This window comes from Pteropus medius, unplaced genomic scaffold (assembly GCF_902729225.1).
Source record: "Pteropus medius unplaced genomic scaffold, Ma_sr-lr_union100, whole genome shotgun sequence".
In the NCBI taxonomy this organism is placed as follows: domain Eukaryota; kingdom Metazoa; phylum Chordata; class Mammalia; order Chiroptera; family Pteropodidae; genus Pteropus; species Pteropus medius.
The window spans coordinates 1-24133 of NW_024346912.1; the positions used below are offsets into that span (position 1 = coordinate 1).

The 24133-nt window shown below is 52.4% G+C and overlaps 1 protein-coding gene and 1 non-coding gene across 2 annotated transcripts in view; both read left to right on the forward strand.

Moving 5' to 3' along the window:
- Positions 1–658: 658 nt before the first annotated feature.
- Positions 659–24133, forward strand: part of LOC120614062 (zinc finger protein 185-like) — a 28524-nt gene continuing 5049 nt past the window's right edge. The window contains exons 1-9 of the mRNA XM_039876732.1: positions 659–770; positions 1006–1171; positions 1625–1714; positions 6845–6931; positions 10053–10157; positions 11086–11184; positions 13480–13575; positions 14442–14531; positions 21601–21798. Coding sequence (XP_039732666.1) covers positions 659–770; positions 1006–1171; positions 1625–1714; positions 6845–6931; positions 10053–10157; positions 11086–11184; positions 13480–13575; positions 14442–14531; positions 21601–21798 — 1043 coding nt within the window. The remainder of the gene's footprint in view (positions 771–1005; positions 1172–1624; positions 1715–6844; positions 6932–10052; positions 10158–11085; positions 11185–13479; positions 13576–14441; positions 14532–21600; positions 21799–24133) is intronic.
- Positions 13006–13124, forward strand: LOC120614063 (5S ribosomal RNA). The gene has a single exon (XR_005655848.1). It is a non-coding gene; the product is annotated as a 5S ribosomal RNA (ribosomal RNA).

Consider the following 24133-nt stretch of genomic DNA (forward strand, 5'->3'; position numbering starts at 1 on the left):
CCACTACCAGGGACAGGCTGGGCAATGTCCTTGCAGGAGCTGCACTGGCTTGGGGTCCAGAGGCTTGTCATTGGGAGCCCCTGCCTGGCCAGGCCCTTAGGAGTGACCATGACATTGGAGATGGGCCGTAAGGGGTGAACAGGATTCAACAGGGAATGATCAGGACATCAGGACACTCCAGCTGAGCAAGGGAGGGCTGTTGCCATTTGGTGAAAAGGACATCTTTTGGGAGGGGAGACTATTTGGGGAGGACAAGGAAGAGAGTTCTGGAAAGCTGAATTTTAGGAATGTTGCATCAGGTAGATAGGAGAGGCCTTCATGACGAGCTAAAGACTCAAAAACGAGGAAGCCGACATGCCAAGTGTTCTAGGTACAGGGTCCCACTGGTGCAAAGGCCCGGAGGTGCGGATAGCATGCTGCGTTGGAAGAGCAGAAAGACTGACTAAAACGCAGCCAGTGGAGGGTGATGGCAGCGCGAAGGAAGTGACAGATGAGTGTGCTGTTAGCGGCTGTATTAGGTTCCTTGGGCTGCCATAACAAAGTACCACAAACCGTGTGACACAAACACCGTAAATGTATCGTGTCCTAGTTCCGGAGGCTGGAAGTCCAAGATCAAGGTGTTAGCAGGGTGGGTCCCTTCCGGAGGCCGTGAGGCAGAATGGCTCCCAAGAGGCTCTTTCGGCTGGCGGCGGCGCTGCCATCCTTGGCGAGCCTCGCCGTGCGCATGTGCCACGGTGGCTTCCGCGTGGCCACCTTCTCTGTGTGTCCACGTGCAGCTTTCCCTCGTCCCATAAGGACGGCAGCCTTGGATTTAGGGCCGCTCTCCTGCCCGACGATCTCACCTACCCCTGACTGCGTCTGCAAAGACCCTGTTTCCAAATAAGGTCACATCCACACGTCCGAGGGAGGCATGGACTTAGGGAGGACACTATTCAACCCAGTATGCCGTCCTTATCCCAAAACAGAGTTGACAAGCCCCCAGCCCGCGCCATCTCCTGGCCATAGAGTCCAGGGAAAGAAAGCACGGGCTTCAGAGGCAACTGAGCAGGCCACGGGGTGCTACATCTGTTTCTCTTCTTGCCCAAAGGGTGGAGGTGGTGGATGAGGACGGGCCTTCTGAGAAAAGCCAGGAGCCACCTGTTCTGGCGAGATCCCCTCCTGGATCCAGCAGGTAATCAATCAATGAATCAATCACTCAATCAATCAATCATCTCTGCCTGGGGCTGGTGGCTTCCAGGCTTGCCTGCCACTCAGTCAGTCACTGTGGTATCTCTGCCAGGTCATCTCCTGGCAGAGCCTCAGAGTCAGTGTCCCCATGTGCCCAGTGAGAGGATGGGGCACAGAAATCAGTAAGGGCCTATCTGGCTGGATGTCCTAGGGCTGGAAGGAGCAAACAGCTCGGCCTTCAAGGAGAGACCACTGCACTCCTGTCTGTTCAGGGATTATCTGTGTCACGGGGTTGGAGAGGGTCCGCCACCAGGGCGCCAGCCCTGCCACTATCAGGCTTGTTCAAGGTTCTCCTACAAGTTGGCCAAGTTCAACCCGCCAATGCCGTCCTCCCCCTCCTGCCGGGGAAGGACGCTCTGCAGTCCCCAGCGCTGTTCACAGATGCCTTCTTTGCCAGTGTGGACGGAGGCCGAGCCAAAGTGTCTCGGGCGATTTGGATTGAGTGCATGCCAACTCCGCCGAGCCCTGCCGGGAGCCGGGAGCCCAGGTGGGTGCCTCAAGCTGACTCTGGCCTGCGAGCCAGTCAGACGGGAGGGTCTGGCAGTGGGGTGACAGGGCAGGGGCAGGCCGAGCGCTGGCGATCTCACTGCAGGCGGGGCCCTGATTTGTCCTGATTTCTGAGCTCAAGTGTCCGGGCAGATAATGGTGCTCTCTTGTCTGTGGATGAAGAGCGATCAATACCTCCTTGTACTCCGTGCTGAATCCTGCTAAGTCCTGCTGAGAGTGCCACCTCCCTGTTGTCACTGCTTTTTAAAGCACCTGCCTGGATTGGGAGCTTTGCCTAAATCCAGGTCTGCTATAAGTTGCACCTCTGTGCCACCCGTTGAAGACCCCGAGGCCGGAGGGGCAGAGCGCCTGTCCCTACAGGTCACTTTCAGGGGCCCCGGCAGCTGTTCCAACTCCCATAATGTCACTGTGAGCCCCCGTTCCCCTCTCCGACTGAAGCCGCACAACCATTTGTATGTCACGACAGTCCTCAGGGCCACCTCCTCTGTGCCAGGAAGGAGACAGACCACCTCTTCATTCAGCCCTTCTTTGGATTCTTCCTATGTGTCTGGACTTTTGTCCATAAGAACATTTGAACAAGTGGAAAGATTTGAGAACTGTTGACAAAGTAGCACTGATAGGACTTGGTGACTGATGGGGTCTGTGGGCTAGCTTAGTTTGCTAGGGCTCCTGTAACAAAGTCCCCCAAGCAGCGTGACTCAAACAACCGAAATATATTGTCTCCCAGTTCTGGAGGCAGAAATTCTGAGATCCAGATGTTGGCACGGTCGGCTCCTTCTGAGGTCTCTCTCCTTGGCTTGGAGATGGCCGTCTTCTCCCCGTGTCCTCACGTGGTCGTCCCTCTGTACGTATCTGTGTCCTCTTTTTGTAAGGACACCAGTCGGATTGGATTAGAGCCCACCCCAATGATGTCATTTTACCTTAATCACCTCTTAAAGACCCCGTCTCCAAATACAGGCACATTCTGAGGTCCTGAGGCTGAGGACTTGAACATATGAGTTTTCGAGGGGCCACGATTCAGCCCAAAATACTGCACATCTCTGATTATTCCTTATTTCTCTCATTAACGAAAGCAATGAATGGTTTCAGATGCTTTTTAAAGCAATATGGAAAGAGAATTAGGTTGTACTATATTATGGATTTGAGAGGCATTTTCACATTTCTTCCAGAAAATTTCTTTCAATGCTTACTACCCACCACCTGGCTGTCATAGCAAGATGGCTGCCTCAGTCTGCTGGGGCTGCCGTAACGAAGTACCCTAACTGGTGGCTCACACGACAGAAAGGTATTGTCTCCCAGTTCTGGAGGCTGGATGTCTCCGATCAAACTTGCCTGTGAGGCCTTGGCCTCACAGACCTGGAACTGGAACAGAAACGGAACTGGGACCAGATTATGGAATGTTCCAGACACCAGAGATATCTTACAATGAGGCAGACTCCTCCGGGAAGGAGGGCTGGTCAGGCAGGCGTGCTGCTTCCCTTCCAGTCTGCAATCATGAAATATCTAGAACCTACTGGGCAGCTTCCAGGTGAGCTGCTGGCCGGTCCTAGGCAGCCCTTCTCTCAGACCTGACCCCATCAGGCCCTGCAGTGGGCCAGGCAGCCATCATCGGTCCCGTACACCCAGCTCCTGTCTGCCTGGCTGTCTGAGAAAGGCCAATCTTGGCCGTGCTCCTGAAGGGTCCCCGTAACTCAACAAAAGCCTGAGTCCCGCAGCACCTCAGAAGAAGCTGGTTTACGGCAGAGTGGGACAGGACAACATGACAGCCTTGTCCCCAGTCATGACTCTGCCCCGTACCCCCTCGGCTCAAGTCAGAAGGTCAGTTCCTCATCTCATGCAGCGGGCCAGCCGGGAGGAGCTCCCCTGTCTTAGGTGCCAAATGCTTTAGACTTCGATGAGGGCTGAAAGTTCGGGATACGAATTGCCACACGGGGACGCCCGCAGGCTGTGTCTTTGGCACTCACCAGCTTCTCTTTCCTTCCATCGGAACTCTAACCTTGCTCCAAATTCCAGACCTGCCCGGGCATCCCAGAGGGCCCTCCGCTCCAAGTGTCCACGTCTGATCTACTTGTCTCCACCATCGCCCCCCCCACCCCCCGCTAACTGCTCAGCCATGGGGCCCCTCCCTCCCTCCATGCATCCGGGGCCTGGTTTCTTGGGTTCATCTCATTTTTCCCCTCTTGTTGTGGGGTAACCCCTGCCCACCTTCTGAACTGAGCTCACTTGGTTACCCCCTCCCACAGAAACTGGCTGCCGCCCCGTCACAGTACTGGCCAAGCTTCCTTGGCAATCTGCCTCACCCAGCCAGGGCAGGGCCTGTAGTCTGTGCCCCAGCATGCTGCCTGGCAGAGTAGCTGGGGAGCAGTGAGTAAGAGCACAGCTTCCAGCACAAGGTGAAACCCTGGCATTGCCCTGTACTGGCTGTGTGACCTTGAGCAAGTCACTCTACCTCTCTGTGCCTCAGTTTCTTCATGTGTAAAATAGAAAGCGGTGATAACTAGTACTCGATGCTGTCCCAAATACTAAAGTAGATAATGCTTGTAAGGTCCTTTGCGTAGTGCCTGAGTGCCGGTATTGCCCAGGGCTCCCCACTAGAGGCGTGCTGATTTACAGGCCCTTTCTTCAAATGGCTAAAGATACCAATATCGCCACCTGCTGGCCTCTGAGGGAAATGCGTCGGTGGGCTCTGGAGAAAGAAGTACGGGCATCCCCCGCTTTTCGAAAGTTCACTTTCTGCCACTTTGCATTTACGAGCAGAAAGTCCTACATTAGTATCTGCTTTCACTAATCGAAAGAAATCCTAAGAGGATTTTTGTTTGTATGAAAAAACGCAAAAAGGGAAAATAGCTCATTGCTTCTTCGCTTTATGCCATTTTGACTTATGAAAAGTTTCATAGGAACGCTCTACTTTTGGATACCAGGTGAAACATACTCCCTCCGCCTCTCCTGTCTCTCTCCATCTTTTAGTTGGATGAGTTGCACACTCTTTGGTACAGGCCACTGTCAGTCGTGTTTCCGCGGGCAGCTGGGGCTGCACTGGATGAGTTTTCTTGGCCTTCGAAACCTCTTAGCCTAGCTGTGAACTTCAGACTGGACTAGAGCCTTCTGTGGTTAAGGGTCTGGGGAAGTGGCGGTGCTGGTGGGGGGCTGCAGGGGAGAGAGGCTGCAAGGCTCCCTTGTGAAGTTGCTGCGGCTGCCATAACAAGGCATCAGAGACTGTGTGGATTAAACAACAGAGGTTCATCCTCACAGTTTTGGAGGCCGGAAGTCCTAATACAAGATTTCGGCAGTGCTCCCTCCAAAGGCTCTGGGGAGCATCTGTTCTAGAATTTTCTCTTAGCTTCTGGTATTGCCGGCAATCGTTGCTGCTTCCTAGCTCTTAGATGCATCACTCCAATCTCTGCCTTTGCCTTTGTACGGCCGTCCTCCCTCTCATTGCTGTGTCCAAATGCCCACTTTTTATAACGACATCAGTCATAGTGGATTAGGACCCACCGTACTCCAGCATGGCCTTATCTTAATTAACTACGTCTGCAGTGACCCAATCAGGTCACATTCACAGACACCAAGGGTTAGTACTTCAGCGTATCATTTGGGGAGGACACGATGCAACCCATAATAGCCCGTCTGGAAGAGCTTCCATTTGTCCTAGGTCTTTAAGAAGCAACCGCTCAGGGGAATGACAAAGGAGGAGGGTGTTGAGGGAGAGATGCCAGCTTGGGCAGGCCGAGGCAACGCTTTGTTCCTAATTCCTCTCTGACATAACAAGAAACTGCAGTGACAAAGTATGTTTTACTTGCGTGTGATATCCCCACGTGGAGCGTGTTGCTGCTCCCTGGCACCACGTGCTTTCGATGGGGCAGGGAGGGCAGGCGGCCCGGGGCTTGTTGCTGTCATCATAACTGTCATGGGAAGAGACTGGCGGAGATCAGAGCTGCTTGCGTGGACCGGGCCCTGTCCTGGCTTTCATGTGAGGGGAGGCCCTGCTCCTGGCAGCCCTGCCGTTTCACTGTGGTCATCTCCAGTGTCCCCAGGAGTGGCAGAGATGAACATCCCACTGACCTGGCCCTCCACGGGCTCCTAGTGTACACTGGAGTCAGCTGCGAGGGTCAACGCCCAGACTCACCTGCCTTCACCCTGGCTCCCCCAATCCCTCCTCCTCCTGGGACTCTGGGACTCTGGAGTGGCCTTTCTAGAGTGCCAGTCTGATCATGTCAAGCCCCTCCCTCCCTCTTTGGTCATGCCTATCCTGCCGCTTCCCTTTGCTATACCGTATCTGGTCTCGGCATTTAAGACACCTACCAGTCTGCAGCTCCCCCTAACCCATCTTCCTCCAGCTGGGCTGGGGGCTTCACCAGGGCAGGCATGGGGCTCACCCTCACCTGTACGCCAGTGCCCACTCCAGTGCCTGGGGGTAACCAAAGGAAGAAATGAGTGGCTGTAAAGTGACCTGGGCTGGGTTTTGAAAGATGGCTGAAGCCTCACTCTGTGGACCTGGAGAGCGATGTGTGTGGTCACCTGTGGGCCAGGCTTTGAGTACAGGAACCCTCAAAGGGGCCCTCTGAGTGCTGAGAATGTCCAATCCTGTGTGGGCTCGCAGGCACCTGGTCACTTGACTTCATCCCCCAGACTCCGCCATCCCTCTCCCACTGGGTCTCATTCCAATTTGGCCTTTACGTTTCCTGGGCATCTTGTTTGCCATCACTTCGCATCAGCCCACGAACCCAGAACTCTCGCTGGCCTCCCGCATAGCCGCTTTGGATGCTCCAGTGAGGTGACAGGCAGGGCTTCTGGCGGCAGCTACAGACAGAGTGTTGGGGCCAGGTGCTTCCATTTCCACCCACAGGGCCCCTTGCTGTGCCTGAAGGGGGCTGGGCTTGAGGGTGGGAGACTGGTGAAGGGGTCCTTCACTCCCCTTCCTCTGGAGCCTGGAGGCCAGTAGGCCAAGGTCAGCCGCAGCGCCAAGAAGGCTCGAGGCCAAAGAGGAGACAAGAAGGAAGTGTCCTCCTGCACTAGCTGGGAGGCGCCCAGGGGAGAACGCCCTCGGACGCCCAGAAATCATGGGGAGACTTTTCTTATCAGCAACTCTGGCTCTCTCTTTTGGCCACAGCGCAAGAGGTGAGGAAATCGTCCGCCTGCAGATCATGACGCCCGGGGTGGGACTCCGCCTGATGGCCCCAGACCTGGAAGGAATGAGGTACGGGGGCCCTGCTCCTTCCACGACATTTTAGAGACGGGGTCAGCAAGGCAGGCAGGCAAATGATGAGGCCTGGGTGCTGTTTCGTGGGAGACGTGGTGAACTCGGGGTCTCTGCCCCCATCTCCTTTCACTCCGCAACTCTCGGGGAGGGAGGGCTTGGTCTGTGGGAGGCCCGGCCCGTGGACCCAGTGGCGACCGCCCCCCTGGCCAGAGTTGCTGACTGTCTGCCTGGTGGGAGAGGCAGACGCAGACATGAGCCAGCTGTGAGGGCTCGGCCCTGCCGAGCCCTGAGGATAAGACAGCCAGCTGTGCTGGGTGGGGACACAGGGTCTGCGGAGTCCCATGACATCACTGGAGCAGTTGCCCCGCCTGTGTGAGGGAGCCACCAGGACTAGGGTGGGGTCACTGGGTCAGCCTTGGCAGCTCATGATGCCACCATGCCTGGTGCTGGGGAGGGTGAGGGACAAGGGGCCACAACCAGCCAGGAACATGGCAGGTGCAGCCCGTGCCCCGGGGAAGTGGGCAGATGGCGAGATCACAGGCAGGCAAGTTTGGGGGGCTGGGCAAGAGAATATCTGAGCAGAGAGGAGTGAGCCGAGGGATGGATGCCTCCCTTCCTCTCTGCAGGAGCCTCTCTCTTGCTCATTCAGCTATTCACCCAACTAGCATTTACTGACCCCCTGCTACACACCTGACCCCCGTGCCTGGGCCTGGGAGGCGGTGGTGAAGCAGCCAGACAAGGACCCTGCCTCGTGAAGCCTGGAGTCTGGGGAGGGAGGCCCGAATGTCTGCCCCAGCTCATCCCTGGGGCAGTGGGAGCGCTGAGCAGCAGCCTTTCAGCAGCCAGGGAATGGGGTGATTAAGGAAGGCTTCTCAGAGGAACTGACACCCAAGATGAGTCTTGACCGATCTCTGGGTCCCTTAACTCTCCTCCTTGCTCCCACCCCAGCCTCGCGCCAGTCATTCTATTTTAGAGATATTTCTGTCCGTACTGTACTCCTCTGGGACCAGATGTCCACCGTCACTCATGCAGGTGCCGACAACTCTCTTCTAGGGCCCTGCCCCTAGACCCTCCTCCACATCTCTACCTAGGTGACATTTCTAAAAGGCAGAAGTAGTCATGCCAACCCACTGGGGAAAACCCTGTAATGGTGGTCCCTGTTCAGCCTCTATAGCCTGAACATGATACCATGCCCGGGCCTCCCTGTGGCTCCTCTCACATACGGCCCCCCAGACCCTCCACTCCTGCTCCTCAGTCCCAGGCCTCCATGCACCATTCATCTGTGCAGGCTGTAGACTCTGCCCGGAGTGTCCTTTCCTCTCTGCAGTTTTCAGTGCCACCCCAAATGTGTCCCATCTGAGGCACTTCCTTCCCCCGCATTTTTTTCTGAGGCAGCGTCCGTGAAGTTCTTTCCTGCCGAGCTCACACAGCACCGTGTTCCTGCCTCCGCCAGAGAATGTTCCACACAGTTGTCCTCTCACGAATCAGTCTGCCCCAAGGACCCTGAGTGCCCAGAGGGCAGAAGCTTCATTCCCTTTGGGCCTCAGCCCAGGACAGGAGTGCAAGTTTGTTACTGGAATGATCGAGAATCATCGCAGTGACGATGTCTTTAGTAAGGCAACGCTGGAAGCTGCTTCATTGGTCTCCCTAAGGTGACCAGTCTTTGAGAAAAAGGGCAAAGGGACCCTCCTTCAAAATGTAGGCGGAAGCCATAAGGCCTCTGACACTTGGTCTGGGAGTGGCCAAGCTACCCCAGCCCGTGGAGAACCCCAGAGCACCCCTCTCCCACTTTCCAGCGGGAGAATCAGGTTGGAGCAAAAGCTAGAATTCTTCAAGCCCCGCCCCGCCCCAAACAGCCTAGCAGGTGTCCACATGCAGATGCGCGTCCAGTCACTGTGTCCATTTCACAGGTGAGGAAATAAACTCTGATGGCTCACTCGGTCGAGAGCAGCCAGACCCAGGCTCCCAGCTAGGTCGCCCAACTGCCACCCTGCAGCTTTTGCTCCATGGCTCACTACACTAGCGGAGATCTGGGAGGGGATGGGGCAGGGAGGGGTGACGTACCTAGTATGTTTGGCATGGCTATATGATGAGATGATTTATAGGCATCCAGATGCAGATAACCAGGAGGCATTTGAGGGTTTGTGGTTGAGGTTTGAGAGAAGAGTCAGGGCTCTAGACATTTCCATGTTATATGCAGATGAATGAGCCAAAATTATGGGGCTCGGTGTCGATGTTTACATGGGGTACAATGTCAAGGAAGTCAAGGACAGGGTCCAGAGAGCTGGGCACAGACCCCAGTGTGGAGGACGCAGCTGTCTGGTCATCGACCCTGAGGGTAGCTGGAGGAGGGTACTCAGGTCCGGCCAGGTTCAGTGTTAGCTGCCGGAGGGTCAGTCTGCGAGGCAGTGGGGGCGCGAGGCAGTGGGGGTATGGGCCAGGAGCACAGAGGAGAGGTGGGAACAGGCGTAGGTCATTGGCTCAAGGGGGACAGTTGATGCCACGGGGGCAGAGAAGGTGGCCAAGGTGATGGAGCCCGCAGATGGAGAGGAGACCGAGGACGTATGGCACAGGAGGTCGGGGGCGGTGTCACAGAGTCACGGGGGACGGATGGGAGAGAGAAGCTGGGAGCATCCCGCTGGGTCAGTGGTCTCGAATGGCAATAATGACAACAGTGTCTGTGTCAGCTCTGACCTCATGGGGCTCCTTGATGACCTCAGAGACGACAGGGAGGTTGAATTAGGTTAGGGTCAGTCTTACGCCACAGAGGATTATGGTCCGGCCCTCTAAAGTCTGTCCGCTTGGGTTCAGATCCCAGCTCTTCCCCTTGTTACCTCAGGAACTCAGGGTAAGTAACCTGGGCTCTCTGTGCCTCCTTTTGCTCATCTGGAAAGTCGGCACGGATAACAGCAGTGGCCCTGTCCCGGGCTGTTGTGGAGAGGTGATGCCTGCAGAGTCAGGACAGTGGGGTCCGGCCCTTCATCAACAGTCGTCATTAGCACTGAGATTGTAGGAATCGACCAATCTTCCAGTATCAGGATTTGGGGGATGAGATCACTGCCTCCACCTGCGTGTGGCTGGCTGCTGGGTGGTTAACTTCTGCTGCTTTCCTCCACAGGTCTTCCCCAGACTCCAAAGACAAGGAAGCCGCCAGCCCCAGAGAGCCCAAGAGAGACCTGGCTGCAGAGGAGGACTTCAAGGGCCCCAGCCCAGACTCTGAAAGGTAACTCAGTGCACGACACAGAGTTCACACGGCCCTCGGTCCAAGGTCCACGGGTGGAGCTGGGACCGGGACTGCCCACTCCCTGTGTCCTCAGTGAATATCTGTCAGAAGAATGAGCCGGGTACAGAGAAAGACAAAGCTCCAGGCCAGGCCACCCCTGCCCCAGCCCTGGGCCCAACCTCACTGGGCTTCTACTCCATTGAAAGCAGCCCTGCCAATGGACAGGCCAAGCAAGGCCACCAAGCCATCAGTTTGGGAAAGTCAGTGACCAAAGGATTCGTGGGCCCCAGCAGAGCACATAGCAGGGACTTCCGGGATGACCTGTAGACAAAGGGAGACATGGTGGGGGAAAGGATGGGAGGTGGAGGCGTGGCGAGGAATGATGGGTCCAGAGGGGGTGGCCGTGCCCCGCCATCGCACGACCATCCCACTGACCAGGGGAGCCTGGGTGCGGTGAGCGGTGGCTGACAGTTGGGCATTTCCTCAGGAGGAAGTGTAGCCAGTGGTGGCTAAGAGCCCACCACGTCCTCTGTGTGGAGCCCCACACCCCTAGTCGGGACTCAGCTTGGGAATGAGGGAAGGGGACCCAGGATGGTAGGGGAGCTTCGTCTCTGCCCTGAGCTCTATGGTTTATTAGTGGCCCCAAGTGCCTGCCCCTCGTTTTGTTGGCCATTGGCACCGCATCGCACCAGCCTGCTGCTGAGCTGCCATCTTGCCCTGTGCCTTCGCTCCACTCCTGCTCCCAGCCCTAAAGCTTTGGAGCAAAAGCAGAAATACCTGCTGATGTTCGCTTGGTTGCAGTTGGAGCACCTCATGGTGGCAGCCAAGGGCTTGAGCTTCTGGTCCTTGAGGCCTACTCCCAAGACATCCGAGTTAGATTAGATCGGGACCCAATCAGACTCAGTAAATGCTTCTCTTTCCATAACAGGTCAAGTGCACAGTCAAGGGATGGCAACGTGGGATCCAGAGCCACCAGCTCCCCACTTGAAGGCTTGGCTGGAGCAGACATCGGTTCTGGGAGAGGAGGGTGAGCTGCCCAGGGGAGGCAGGTGGCCCTGAGTTGTTGATTCTCTCACATCCATGGTGACAGGTCAAGGTCAAGCTGCCAAAACTGCTCGGGCCGTTGGGGGCTGAGCACTGGTCATTTCCCTACTGCTTCTGACATCTCCGGCACCCCCGCCCCCATCATGTCGCTGGGTTTCCCACTTCTGGGTATTACCTATGTTTGAGTCTTCTCTTCCTTCCTTCTGCCGCTGGCTCTCAAGCTCCTCCAGAGGAGGCACAAGGGCCCACTTGCAACTGGAGGTCCATCCCCCGCCTGGGTGGGCACCAAGTAGGTAGGATGGATGTGTGGGGAATGAGCGAAGGGACAAACCAACAAATGAATGACCAAATGATGGGTGAATAGGCGCCTTCCTGCTTCTTGGCTGAGCTCTGGGAACTCTCTGCTCTGAACTTCACTGAGACCAAAAAGTGTTCCCAGTGACACAAGCTGGGCTCTAAGTTCTCAGACCCGGGTGGAGTCAGGGGCCTCTTTCTCAGCTGGTTTAGGGAGTAGCAAGGTCCCAGCTGTCCCCGAGTGGTTCCAAACCAAGCATGAGTCATCCTTGGGGACAAAGGCTAGGCATGCAGATGTTGGCATAGGTTGTTCAGCTCCACGCTGTGCTACTACCCTTATATTTCAGAAGGGATGGCCAGAAAGGAATGGCAAATCCAGTGACTTCACAGAGCCTGACCACATGCTGCCTGCCAGCACCCTGCCCGCCAGCACCCTGCCCGCCAGCACCCTGCCCAGGGGCGGTCCGGCCTCAGAGGGCATCCGAAGGAGCCCCTGCCGACTGCTTTCCCCACCGGCCCTCGCGGCTGCCCCTGCGTCCCTGAGCCCACTGGCGGCCCCCCGCTCTCGCTAACTTGACTAGTTTGCAACTGATGCCTGGACCCAGAGCCCCAAATTACAAATCCAGAAGCCCAAGCTGACACGGGAGGGAACAGCAGGCCCCAGCCTCTGACCACTGTGCCTCAGCAGGTGCCAGGAAAGGCCAGTGGGCTGAGGTCTCAGTTCTTCGAGCTGCCACTTGTGGGGAGGGCTGTGGGAGAACCGACACCTGCATCGCTGTGTACTGCCAGCGAGTTGTGCAGATTGACCTGATTGGCTGGTGGCTGTCGTGGAAGATGTGGTCCAATGTGATTGGGTCTGGTTCTTTGAATATTCATCCAGATCATTCTCCTTGCTTACACCCCCTCATGAAATGAAGTTTTTGCTTTCCGCTTTCGGTTTTTTTAAAAACGCAGCCACAGCTCAAATGAACTTGCCAAATAAGCTGAAGAACCATCTAGATTTCTATGATTTTTAACCCAGTCTTTGTCTTTGTCTTACCTATACTGATTTTGACAATGATTTCTAAGAAACTTGCTTTTACTGTCCTTCCAAAGAAAACATAGTTTCTTGTGGAAGAAACAGCCACTCTCTTTTTCCATTAATTTTCATGAGTTTACTTAATAATTGAATTTAGCAATGACGGTCGCAAGTACAACTGGTGTAATAGGTTTGGGAACAAACACCAGCAACTTAGTGAGTGTGCTACATAAGTGAAGGGTGCAGGCTTTTGCAGGTGCTAAGGTGCCCTGTGAACTGTGACTGCTTGGCGTGCCGTTAGCATCAGTCTGCCCGAAAGACAGAGAATGTGGTCTACCACCCAGGAAAGCACCCACTGAATGAATCTGTGTCAACTTTGTGGATATAGATGGATGCAAACAGCCACAGGGCCCAATAATAACAACAGGCCCAGGCATTATTCTAAGTACTTGGTGTCTGTTAACTCATTTACTCTTCTCAGAAAACTTACGAGTCTGCGGCCATGCCACCCTGAACATGCCTGATCCCGTCTGATCTCGAAAGCTAAGCAGGGTCGGGCCTGGTTAGTACTTGGATGGGAGACCACCTAGGAAGATCAGGTGCCGTAGGCGTTAAAAAAAGAAAGAAAGAAAACTTACGAGGAGGACACAGTTATCCTCATTTCACTAATGATAAACCTGAGGCCCAAAGAGATCAGGTGATGTGTCCGAGGTCACACAGCTGGGAAGTGGTAAAGCAGTGATTTGAATCTGCTCAACGTGTCTACGAGGAGCATAGACTCAACCACTGAGCTATGCTATCCTGATCTTAGGTAGCTGTGAGATATGAATATTGTGCCCTGAGCATCTGTTTGAACAACTCTTCAGTCTCCGTGGCCTGTCAGGGACAGAAGCCACCCTCTCACACGGGGGTAGATATGCAGACACAAAGACTTGAACCCAGACCGGGTTTGGCCTCCCTCCACAGGGCGTGCTCAGTTGCTGGCTTCTCCCCTCTCCTGGATGATCTGGACGTGCACGGTGCCAACTCTCAGCCTCGTAAACCTGGACCGGTGGCCACCAGGTAAAAGTGGGGCAACCATCCGGTGGCCATCCTCATTGCCAGACACAGCCTTCAGGGTTCGGCCTTAGCTCCAGTGCCCCAGAATCTCCCTTACACTTCTCAGTTCCATGCCACCTTCCTATTGGGTGATCACCGCAGGAGAGGGAAGGTTGAGAGGGGCTCTGACCTGCAGCTAGAGACACTGGGGGAGAGGGACGGGCGATAAGTCAGGGGATCCACAGCCCAGCACCTATGCACAGAGACCTAAGCCGAGGTAGCTGAAGGAGGACATCGGGAGGTAGAGCTTGGGAAGAGACCCTGCTGAGGAGGTCTCGGTGAACCTCTCCCGTAGGGACTGCAGCCTAGCCTAGCAAGCAGGAGTCAGGGAGGAACCCCAGGGCGCACGTGGAGGTGGCTGGGGAGGGCACATGGCTCCAGGGGCATGGAGGTGAAATGGGAAGAGGTGGCGCATTCTCAGGCTGCAGGCTTCTGTCCTATTTCATCTACCAGTCCACCAGCGGGAGTGGCCGCTTTGCTGTAAGTGTGTGGAGCATTTAGGAAGGGACGATCCCTCTGGACTCCCAAGACTCGTAGGTCAGGCAGGGACCTGGAATCCAAAATCAGGAGACTTCCTCAGGGCCTCGGAGCGGGTCAGGGGTAGTGCTTTGTCTTGGACTCAGGTGCTAAGGCCACAGCCAGGACTCTCAAGATGTTATCACACACAGTGGTATCTGTGCCACACGAATGGCAGGAATGAGACGCAAGCCTTTACTGACAGATATAGCACCCCCCCTGTCTCATGAGAAGGCAGCTGAGAAGGGGAAGACCTGGGTCCCCAGTCTCCTTTGGTCTGAGGCCTCAGCAGGCCCGTGTGCTTCTTTCCTCAGCTCCGGTGCCACTTTGGCCTCTGCTGTCCCAGCTGATAGGAAGAGTTACAGCCCAGCAGACCTGGTGGACACGGAGGCAAATTCGAAGGGGTAAGGCATCAGTCAACAGTGCTGAGCTGCTGTGGTGGAGAGAGACAGCTCGGGTGTGCATTAGCCTTTGGCTGGAAAGGTGAGGGCAGTGAGGCCTGTGGGCTAGCCCGAGGCACATAGCAAGGGCCGAAGCCCCAGCTGGAACCTTCTGGCCTCTGCCTCTGAGTCCACAGAGCCTTCCACTGCACCTTGTTGCCTTCACTCAGGAATTCCTCCATAATCAGCAAGTCACCCAGCGACCACTCAGACAGCACCTTCCCTGTGCTGGAGGCTGGAGCACACAGACAAATCAGTCGTGGCTGACGGGGACAAAGCTGAGCATGAACTGAACAACATAGCACTGCTAAAGCAGGGGAGGGGGTTAAACATTACTTTGACTGTGGGAGGTGGCTTTTGAGCTGAATCTCGAAAGGTGAATAGGAGTCCTCCAAACAAAGGGAACAAGGATACACAGAGGCCTCAAAACACCCTGGTATTTCCTGGGCACTGTATGTAGCTGAGTGTGGCTGGCACTGAGGGTCTTTGTGGGGCGATGGTAGGATGGGAGGTTTGTTGAGGTCGGCATGGGCTGATTGGCCTTTAATACCAGATATTGTTAAAGATCACAACAGCTACTTAACTTTGGGGCACCTGTGTGCACAGCCTCTGCTCACAGTGTCTCATACAGTCCACCTCGCAATCCTGCAAGGTTTAGAATGAAGAACAAAGACCTGGAAGCCGGGTCTCTGTACCTCCTGGGAAGAACAGTTCTCTGAAAGAAATAGCCAGGGTGCCGATTTAGAGAGGTGGCAGTGAGGAGAGTTATTACTTAAATGGAAGGAGGGCTCCTCCTTAGATGAGTGGAGGGACGTGACTCAGGTGAGCTCCTCTAAGGAAAAGAAGGAACTAACTCTACGAAGAACGAGGAGAAAATTGCTGCAGATAGGGAACCGCGAACCTCAAAACCCTGCAGTGGGAACGCACTCAGCATGTTCCAAAGCACAGAGTGGCCGGAGCCCAGGCAGTTGAGGGGGACCGTAGATGGAGCAGGGCCTTGGTAAGCCATGATAAAGAGATGATAAAGAGGTTGGATCTTAGTTCAAGTTTTAAGCCAAAGAGCAACATGATGTAATTTAGATATTTAAAAGGTGTATGCTTTTTTGCATTTTCACACCGCATTGCAGTTACTTCTTTATATTTCTGACCCCCACTGAAACTGGGGTGCTGGGGAGTGGGGTGGGCAACAGATCTCTGAGGTATGAAGCCCTATTATGTGACTTTTTTTGGTTCCGATTGCACTGACAATTCAGAGTGAAAACAATGGACACCTATAGTGTGCTCTGCTAGTTGCTTTACGATCTTCCCAGCAACCCTGTGAAATGAGTAAGATGGGGGAAACTGAGGCATGGGAACTTTAAGGGACTTATTCAAGTGCTTATAAGCGGCAGAGCTGAGTCCCAATGCAAGAGGCTCTAAGAAAAACCTCAGGAAACATTTTTAAAAGCCAGTTTATGAAATCTGTTCTTTGGAGCCTATTCGTAAGACCCAGTAATTCTCAGCTTGTTAATGTCAATGTGTAAAGCATACTGTATGCATGATCTCACCTAATAGTACCCAAATATGAGTAAGGATCTGACTTCTGATGCAATTTTACAGTGGAGGAAACAGGGCCCCTCTGAGGAGCAGAGCTAGGAATAGAGTCCAGGCTTGGAACTACTTCCCTGTGATGTGTAAAAGTTTGCAAAATCAATAGAAATTTTCTTGAACACGGTGTTTCACAATCGTGGATGCATTTGACAGTCACTTGAGAAGTGCTTTTTTTTTTTTAAGCTTCCTGAGCTCAACGGAGAGATTGAAGTGTTCTGGGGTAGGACTCCACCATCGATGTCTTTTTAAAAGCTCCCTGTTTATTATCATGTCCAGTCTAGGTTGAGAACCATTGTCGTATATTAGTGGTTCTGAACCAGGGGCATCCCTCCCACCTTCCCATCCCCTAGGGGTCACTTGGGAGGAGGGTGCTACTGGTAAATAGTGGGTGGAGATCAGGTATGCTGCCCAATGTCCTAAAAGAATGCACAGGGCAGCCCCCATCACAGTTATCCAGAACAAAATGTCCATAATGGCGAGGTTGATAAACCCTGTTCTAGACCTTTCACGATCTCTGCGGAAAGACAGGAGAGTCTAGATTGAGCGGGGAAAAGGGTGGTTGCAGAGAGAAGCCCCCACTCTGGGCAGCGAGCGCAGATGTGCGCCTGCGCGCGTGTGCATCTAGTCGAGCGTGACACGCCTCTGTGCGCCTGCTCGTGCGTGCCCGGGGCTTCCGCGCGCCTGCGCCCGCGCCCACTGCGTCTGTGCGTGGGCGCCGGCGCGTGCGTGCGCGTGCGCCTACGCTCGGCGCGTTCATGCGTGTGCGCGCGCGCCTGCACCTGGCGTGCGTGCGCCTGCGCGGGCCGCCATTTCCTGCAGCCCCGAGCTCAGGTCGCAGTGCCTATCGGGAAATGCGACTGTCCACAAAGCGAAATGGCTGCCCTAGTTGAGAACGGCCTCGGCGGCGCTTCTCTTTGCGGCAGTGCCCACGGCGGCCGCTAGATGGCGCGCGAGGACCATAGATGGCTCCGATCGCACTTCTGGATTCCTGCTGCCCTTCCCCCGCTGGCCTCGTGGACCCGGTGTCTCGCTGGCTTTGGGGTCGAAGCGGGCCCCTCTGACCATCTCCGCAGTCCAGGCGGAGGCCAGAGAGAGGAAGGTAGCTGGGTGCCCTGGTGTCGGTCGTGCCTGGGACAGGAGCTGTGGACACGCGGGGAGGGCAGCTGGGTCATCCACGAACGAGGGACCGCCGGGCAGTCCTGCCGGCTCTAGGGTTCCGTGGAGACCGGCTTAGTTACCAAGAGCTGGGTGAAGAATGGTGATGGGGGTGGGCGGGGAGATCCTGCAAAGCAGTGGAAATGTCCCATGCTTGAGGAACTCTGCCCTGCTCTAACGTGCGTCATCACACGGACAGGAAGAGGTGATATGGTCCAGTGATTAAGAACACGGACTCCTGTGTTTGAGATCAGATCTAAGCTCTGTCACGCGCCTTGTGGCCTTAGGTATCTTACTCGTCAACTCAGAGCTTCAGTTTCCTCACCTTTAGAATAGAGGTAATAATAGTTCCCGTCGCAAAGGGTTGTTGCGAAGGTTAAATGGGTTTGTATGTGTAAAGCATGTAGAACATTTCCTGGCACAAAAGCACTATATAAATGTTAGACTCTCATTTTATAAAAACTTCAAACTAAATAAGCAGCCCCAGAAGAATACCTCTTTCCACCTTAACTATTCAAAGGCGCTCAGAAAACTGGTCTCTGCTCACCTTTACCAGCTTTATTGGCTTGATTTCACTTAATAAGACACAGTAGCGCATATTCTTCCTCATTAACTTTTGTTATTAGACTTTACATCTAAAACATAAACTGTCTTCCTCTCTGTTACGTTGCAATCTGGGCATTTCAGGTTTCTGTTTTTTCCTGCATGAAGAACAGGTGAACTTTAAGCACATTTATTCACTGTGGAGGAGTCTGTCGGAGGGAGTACAAGAGCGGAAGGGGGGGGGGTGTTCCCTTCCGTGTAGAGGGTGTGATTGTGTCGAGAATTGGTAGTAGCTGTATTAGGCTACTGGATCTTTGATCTAGTTATAGCCAGAACTATTACCTTGCTATCTCTAAACTCTTAAAATCCAGACAATTCAGTAAGGGCCTGGAAGAACTCTGGGCTGTTACATTACTCAGCAAAACTTCCTGTGACATTTTACTAAGGTTTATCTTTTATGGGTTAGATAGGTTACAACTTCTGTAATTGCAGTGACTCTGTTCTGAGGCCTAGGGTGAAGGAGCTTTATTTATCCACTATCGCTGTGTTGCAGAGGGACCTCCAAATTGTTCTTTGCAGAGAATTGGCTTTATTCACAAACTCGGTGAGGACGGGCTCTATTACTATAATTCTATAGAAGACATCCGATGGAACAAGACTCTGATGAAGTCCGAGGTAAAGCTAGCTCAGGGCTCCCAGAGTCAGAGGACAAACTCTTTAGGCTTTTGGGGTTTATCTTTGGCTCGAGCATGTATGTCACAGGCAGAGGTGAGGTGGGGATGTCAGGGCATCCTGCTAGCTCTTTGGTGAAAATCTTATATTCTCATTAAATTATAGTCAGTTTTGACCATGACAAATAAAACTTCTGTGAACTTTTTATAATTTTTAAAAGATCCATTTACATTATGTCTTAAATATTTTTTGGAACCATTAGTTTTTTTAATTTAGAACAAAGCCATTCTCTTTTTCCTTAACAAAAACATATTTGCATATCTTGCATGCAAAATTGTTCCCCTTTGCCATTATTACTTTTAGTAGTCTCATTTATACTTATTGATTATAATTATCAAGTATGGATGACTTCTGTTTTACAGTAAAAACTAGCAGGTAGATAATTTTGAACTGTCACGTGCAGCATTTTGTAGTACACTAGTAAAGCTTATGAATATATAGCCCGTAAAATTTCAGTTACATACTTTATCATAGTACATAGTTTTCAGCATGGAAAAATGAACACATTCATTAACATCCAAATACAACCTCTCTTCTGCCACAAGAAATGAAAAGTATATAATTTAAAATTAGGCTTAGTAACTGATGTTTCCGTATTTTATATTGCTTAAAAATGATCTATTTAACGAATATCTATAAATTTAGCATAAGTCTAAGGTTTAAAATTACCAAAAAGATCTTGGAAGCTGTCTTAAAGCTGATGTATTATAAAACATGATTACCGTGGAAATGAAGTTTTCAGAATGACTCTGGTTAAAAGCAAACTTATATTTTTATAATCTTAAACATCTAGTAGATGTAATGCTACTTAGTCAACTGGTAAACCCGTTTTACTTTTAGGAAGAATATGTCCAAGTAGGATAAAAATATATGCTCGTGTTAGATGTAACGTTTATAACAAGACATAGCTGTTTATTTTTTAAAATTAATCTAACAATATTGAACTAGTCTTGTTTGGCAAAGATTTACCTAAACATTTGAACTTAAATTTTTAAAACACTTGGGTTAGTTTTTATAAGAATACTTCTTTCTTTTTTACATTCAAAGTATTAGAAATTACTTCTTTAACTTATGAGAGTTTGGGGAATATTTAACTTAGATAAGTGCTTATTTATCACTAAGTATTTGGAACAGAGAATAAGAGATTTTGAAGGTTAATTTGGTAATACTATCAAGAGGTAAGAAAATATTACACACATAACATACATATATTCGTAAACACACAGACAAAATCAAGTAGAGATCTTATGGCTTCAATTCTACATTTCCAGCCATGAGTCAGGTATGTACACGGAAATAGAAAATTCACTGGTTTATATGAGTTGGCAGTTGTCTTTGCCTCACTTGATGTATTGATCAGAATTGTGTTTCTGACAGATGAGACAAGTTCAGATTACCTGCTCAATATGAAGATTATAGCTTACCACTATCTGTAGAGGAGGCTGTTAAGATTTTTTTTTCTCTTGCTCTGATACCTAATCTTATGGAGACTGTAGACTAGGTATTGGGTGAAGGACCAAAAAGAAACCAAACATCAGTCAAGTAGTCTCCAAAGTTTATTTATCGGGACAAATCATCCAGAGGATTTCTAATCATGTTTTTCAACCTCAGACAGTTTTTAAATTTGGTGGGGAGATACAAATCCTGGAGAACCCCCAATGGGAGCGGGGGCCTAAAAGATAACATATCGGACATACGGAGGAAGGGAGGCCGTTCAGCACAGATAGTTGGGGATATTGGGAAGCAATAGCAGCTTCCGTGGAAGGTCGACAGGGAGAACGAAGTGACAAGAGGTCTTTCAAGATGTGTGGGTGCTGGAAGGGAAGAGAAGTGGCAGAGGGGCAGGGAGAGGGGCAGAGATCGGGACCGATCTTTTCGTTTGTTTTAAACGGGGTGTTTAAGTGATGAGCCCTCGCTCCTGCTTCCACCCCCGACTTGGGAGATGGGAAGTGTGCAGGCAGGTACGTGATGAGCTCGAGCCACGGGGAGGGGGGGTGAAGTGTTATCCTGAACGCCACTCGTGAGCTGTAAGGGCGGCCTCACCCCAGGCCTTTCATCTACAAAGGAAAGATGAAAATGCTATTGCCCTGTAATAACAACGGTGACTACTCCGCAATAAAAAAGACAAAGAATTCTTAGCCACGAAAACAAAGCGGCCACGATACTTGTGCGCCTGCGCGCGCGTGCGCACCAGCCTCTCACGCGCCTCGTGGCCCGCGTGTGTACGCCTGTGCGCGCCGCCATTTCCTGCAGCCTTGAGTTCGGACCGCGGTGCCCGCCGGGAAATTGGACTGCCAATAAAGAAAATGGCTGCCCTAGGAGAGTTAGGCTTTGGCAGGGCTTATTCTGCGGCTTTGCGCGCGGCGGCCGCCAGATGGCGGACGAGGGTCACGAAAGGGCCGGGCTGTACCTCTCAGGTCTCCTGGGCGCCTATAGGTTTTTATGGGCTTTTCCCCCTATTGTGGGGTCACCAGCCTCTTTGAGTATCTGGAGAGCGTGACAGCTCTCTTTCCTCTCCGTCGCCCCGACTCAGCCCTCCAGGGCAGCCCGAGGGAGGAGGTCTTTCCCAGAGAGCTGGGCCCTGCAGGGCCTGGCTGCGTGCACGGGTCCGATCGCCCTGGCCGAGCTCCTTAGCCTGGGAAAAAGACAACATGGCTTGGGACATTTTAGATGGGATAGGTGGACTGGGACGGGGTGGGCTTGGAGAATGGAGCATAGCACTGGGAGGAGGGGGACGGGAAGGCCACTGCTCCCAGCTGGGAGAAGACGGTGTCTTTAAAATTCCATTGAAGTCATCGGATGTTCTTGCAGACGCGGCCTTTGTCGGTGGGAAGGGAGTAGCGGTTCTGGGGTCCTTCCGAGGACATGGGGGCCATGCCGGGCTCCCGTGTGCCCCATCCCCCTCCCCAGAGAGGAGCCCGCCGTGTCCACGGGAGGTGACATCAGCGTGCAGTGAGTGACCGAGCACTAGTCCCACGACATCCGCACCATTATGGCACTCTTCCTTCCTTAGCACCTCGGCTGCTTTTGAGGAGAAGAATGTGGTCACCAAGCTGGGAGACACCTGGCAGGAGAGGCCCGGAGCCCCCAGAGGTGGCCAGGGAGACCCAGCTGCACCGACGCAGCAGCCCGAAGACCCGAGCGCCCCGGAGCGGCAGAGCGGCCCCCGGAGACCCGAGCAGTTCATGGAAGTGGAGAGCCCGGCCAGCAGGTAAGACTCATGCTGCAGCGGCCTCTGCCTGCCCATCCTAGAATTTCGTAAGGGGCCACGACGCAGCTGAGGCCAGCCTTAACCCCACGTCCATGCCAGTGCCCGGCACATTCACACACCCAGGTGCTCGGCCTCCTGCCTCATGTGGGGTTCCAATGGTGACTCCCTGGGAATGCAGCAGTGTCCAGGGGGCTTCCTGTGGTGCAGGGAGCTGGGATAGGGCAGGTGGGAGCATGGGTCAGTCCCCAGAGCAAGAAGCCATGGCTGATTCCTGAAGTGTGGGGCAGGAAGGGGGTCCCGCAGAGTATCCATGCATTGCAGCTTAGGGGTCTCACATCAGGTGAAGGCTATTTGTGTGTATGAATGTCACTGTCAGAGAATGACGGGGTGGAGATGAGTAAAAGAAAGCGGGGCGAAGCAGAGAGAGAGAGGGTCAGCATGAGACAAAGAGCTTGCATGAACAGGCATTAAAAGGGGTGACAGTGGCATCGACAGTGGCCGTGGGACTGTGATTGGCGATTATTGGTGTGTGTCAGTGTGCATAAGAGACAGCAAGTGTGACTGTGACTGGAGGTGACCATGTGATATCGGTTGAGGTGTCCTGACAGCATCCGGCCTGCTGGCCCCTGTACTTCGCGCCCTATACAGCTTACAAACCTGTCGACATGTTGACAGATTATTAAGTCGCAGTGGGCTTGCAGTGTTCGCAGATTTCAGGGAGGGCAGATGCAAGCACTTACCACTTCTGCAGATCCAAGGTGATGGCTTCTCACGCAAGACAAATGCTAGAAGGGGACAGCCGAGAGTCTCACCACCCCAGGAGACAGGAGGTGGTACCTGTGGCTCCTCTAGCAAGGATAAAATAAAAAATGTTCGCCCCACTCATGGGACTGGGGTTCTTATACCATAGAGGTTCCGTAGTTAGTTAGCTAGGAGGCTATATTTTGAATTAATTAATTAATTTTTAATTCTTTAAAGTCACCACATATTTGACCCCTTTTACCCCATCTACCTCGCCCCTCGCCTCCACCCTCTGGTAACCACTAGTCCATTGTCCATGTCCATGAGTCTCTGTTTGTCCTGTTCGTTTGTTGCTTTTGGGTTTCTATCCCACATATAAGTGATATCATGTGGTTTTCAGCTATTTCTGTCTGGCTTTTTTCGCTTAGCATGATTATTTCAAGGTCCATCCATATTGTCGCAAATGGCAGTATTTCATATCTTATGACTGAGTAACATTCCATTGTGTGTGTGTGTGTGTGTGTATATATATATATAAAATATATATAACACAGCTTCTTTAGCCAATCATCTATCATAGGACACTTCGGTTGCTTCCACGTCCTGGCCAATGTGAATAGTGCTGCTATGAACGTCGGTGTGCAAATATCTTTTCGGATATGGATTTTCAAGTCTGTGGGGTAAATACCCAGTAGAGGGATCACTGGATCATATGGTAGATCAATTCTTAGTTTTTGAGGAAGCTCCATACTGTTTTCCATAGTGGCTGTACCGATTTGCAGTCCCACCAGCAGTGTGTGAGGGTTCCTTTTCCTCCTCATCCTCTCCAACATTTCTCATCACTCGTCCTGTTGACGATAGCTATTCTAACAGGTGCGAGATGGTACCTCATTGTGGTTTTGGTTTGCATTTCCCTGATAGCTAGCAATATTGAGCATCTTTTCATATGTTTGTTGGCCATTTGTATATCTTCTTAGGAGAAGTGTCTGTTCAGGTCCTCTGCCCATTTTCTGATTGGATTGTTTGTTTTTTTTGTTGTTATTGAGTTGTATGAGTTCTTTGTATATTTTGAATATTAGGTCCTTATCAGAGGCGTTACTTGCAAATATATTTTCCCATTCAGATGGTTGTCTCTTTACCTTGTCAATGGTTTCTTGTGCTGCGCAGAAGCTTTTTAGTTTGATGTAGTCCCATTCATTTATTTTTGCTTTTTCTTCCCTTGAGGAGGCTATTTTTAGGGTCAGAATCACCTGGTAGATCACGGGTTCTCTTCTTTAAGAATAGCGGACTCAACCTTGAGTTCTTTGCTGATCCTTGGCCTCAGGCCCTGTAGGAGCCTAGACTAGAAATACTCAGCAAAGGACTATGCACTTCCTGCCACATCCCATGGCTTCCTGCACCACTTAGTGTCCCATTTATCAAAAAGTGCAACCTGTAGATGAAGGAGGAGGCAACTGGGTTTCTTTGTGGTTGGAGGGGGGAGTATCAGGAGAGGCTTTCTCTACAGCTGTGACGAGGTTGGAATTGGAGGATTTTGTCACATGGGCACGCTGCGAACGCAGTACGGATTCGGGGTGGCTGTAGTGAAGGAAGG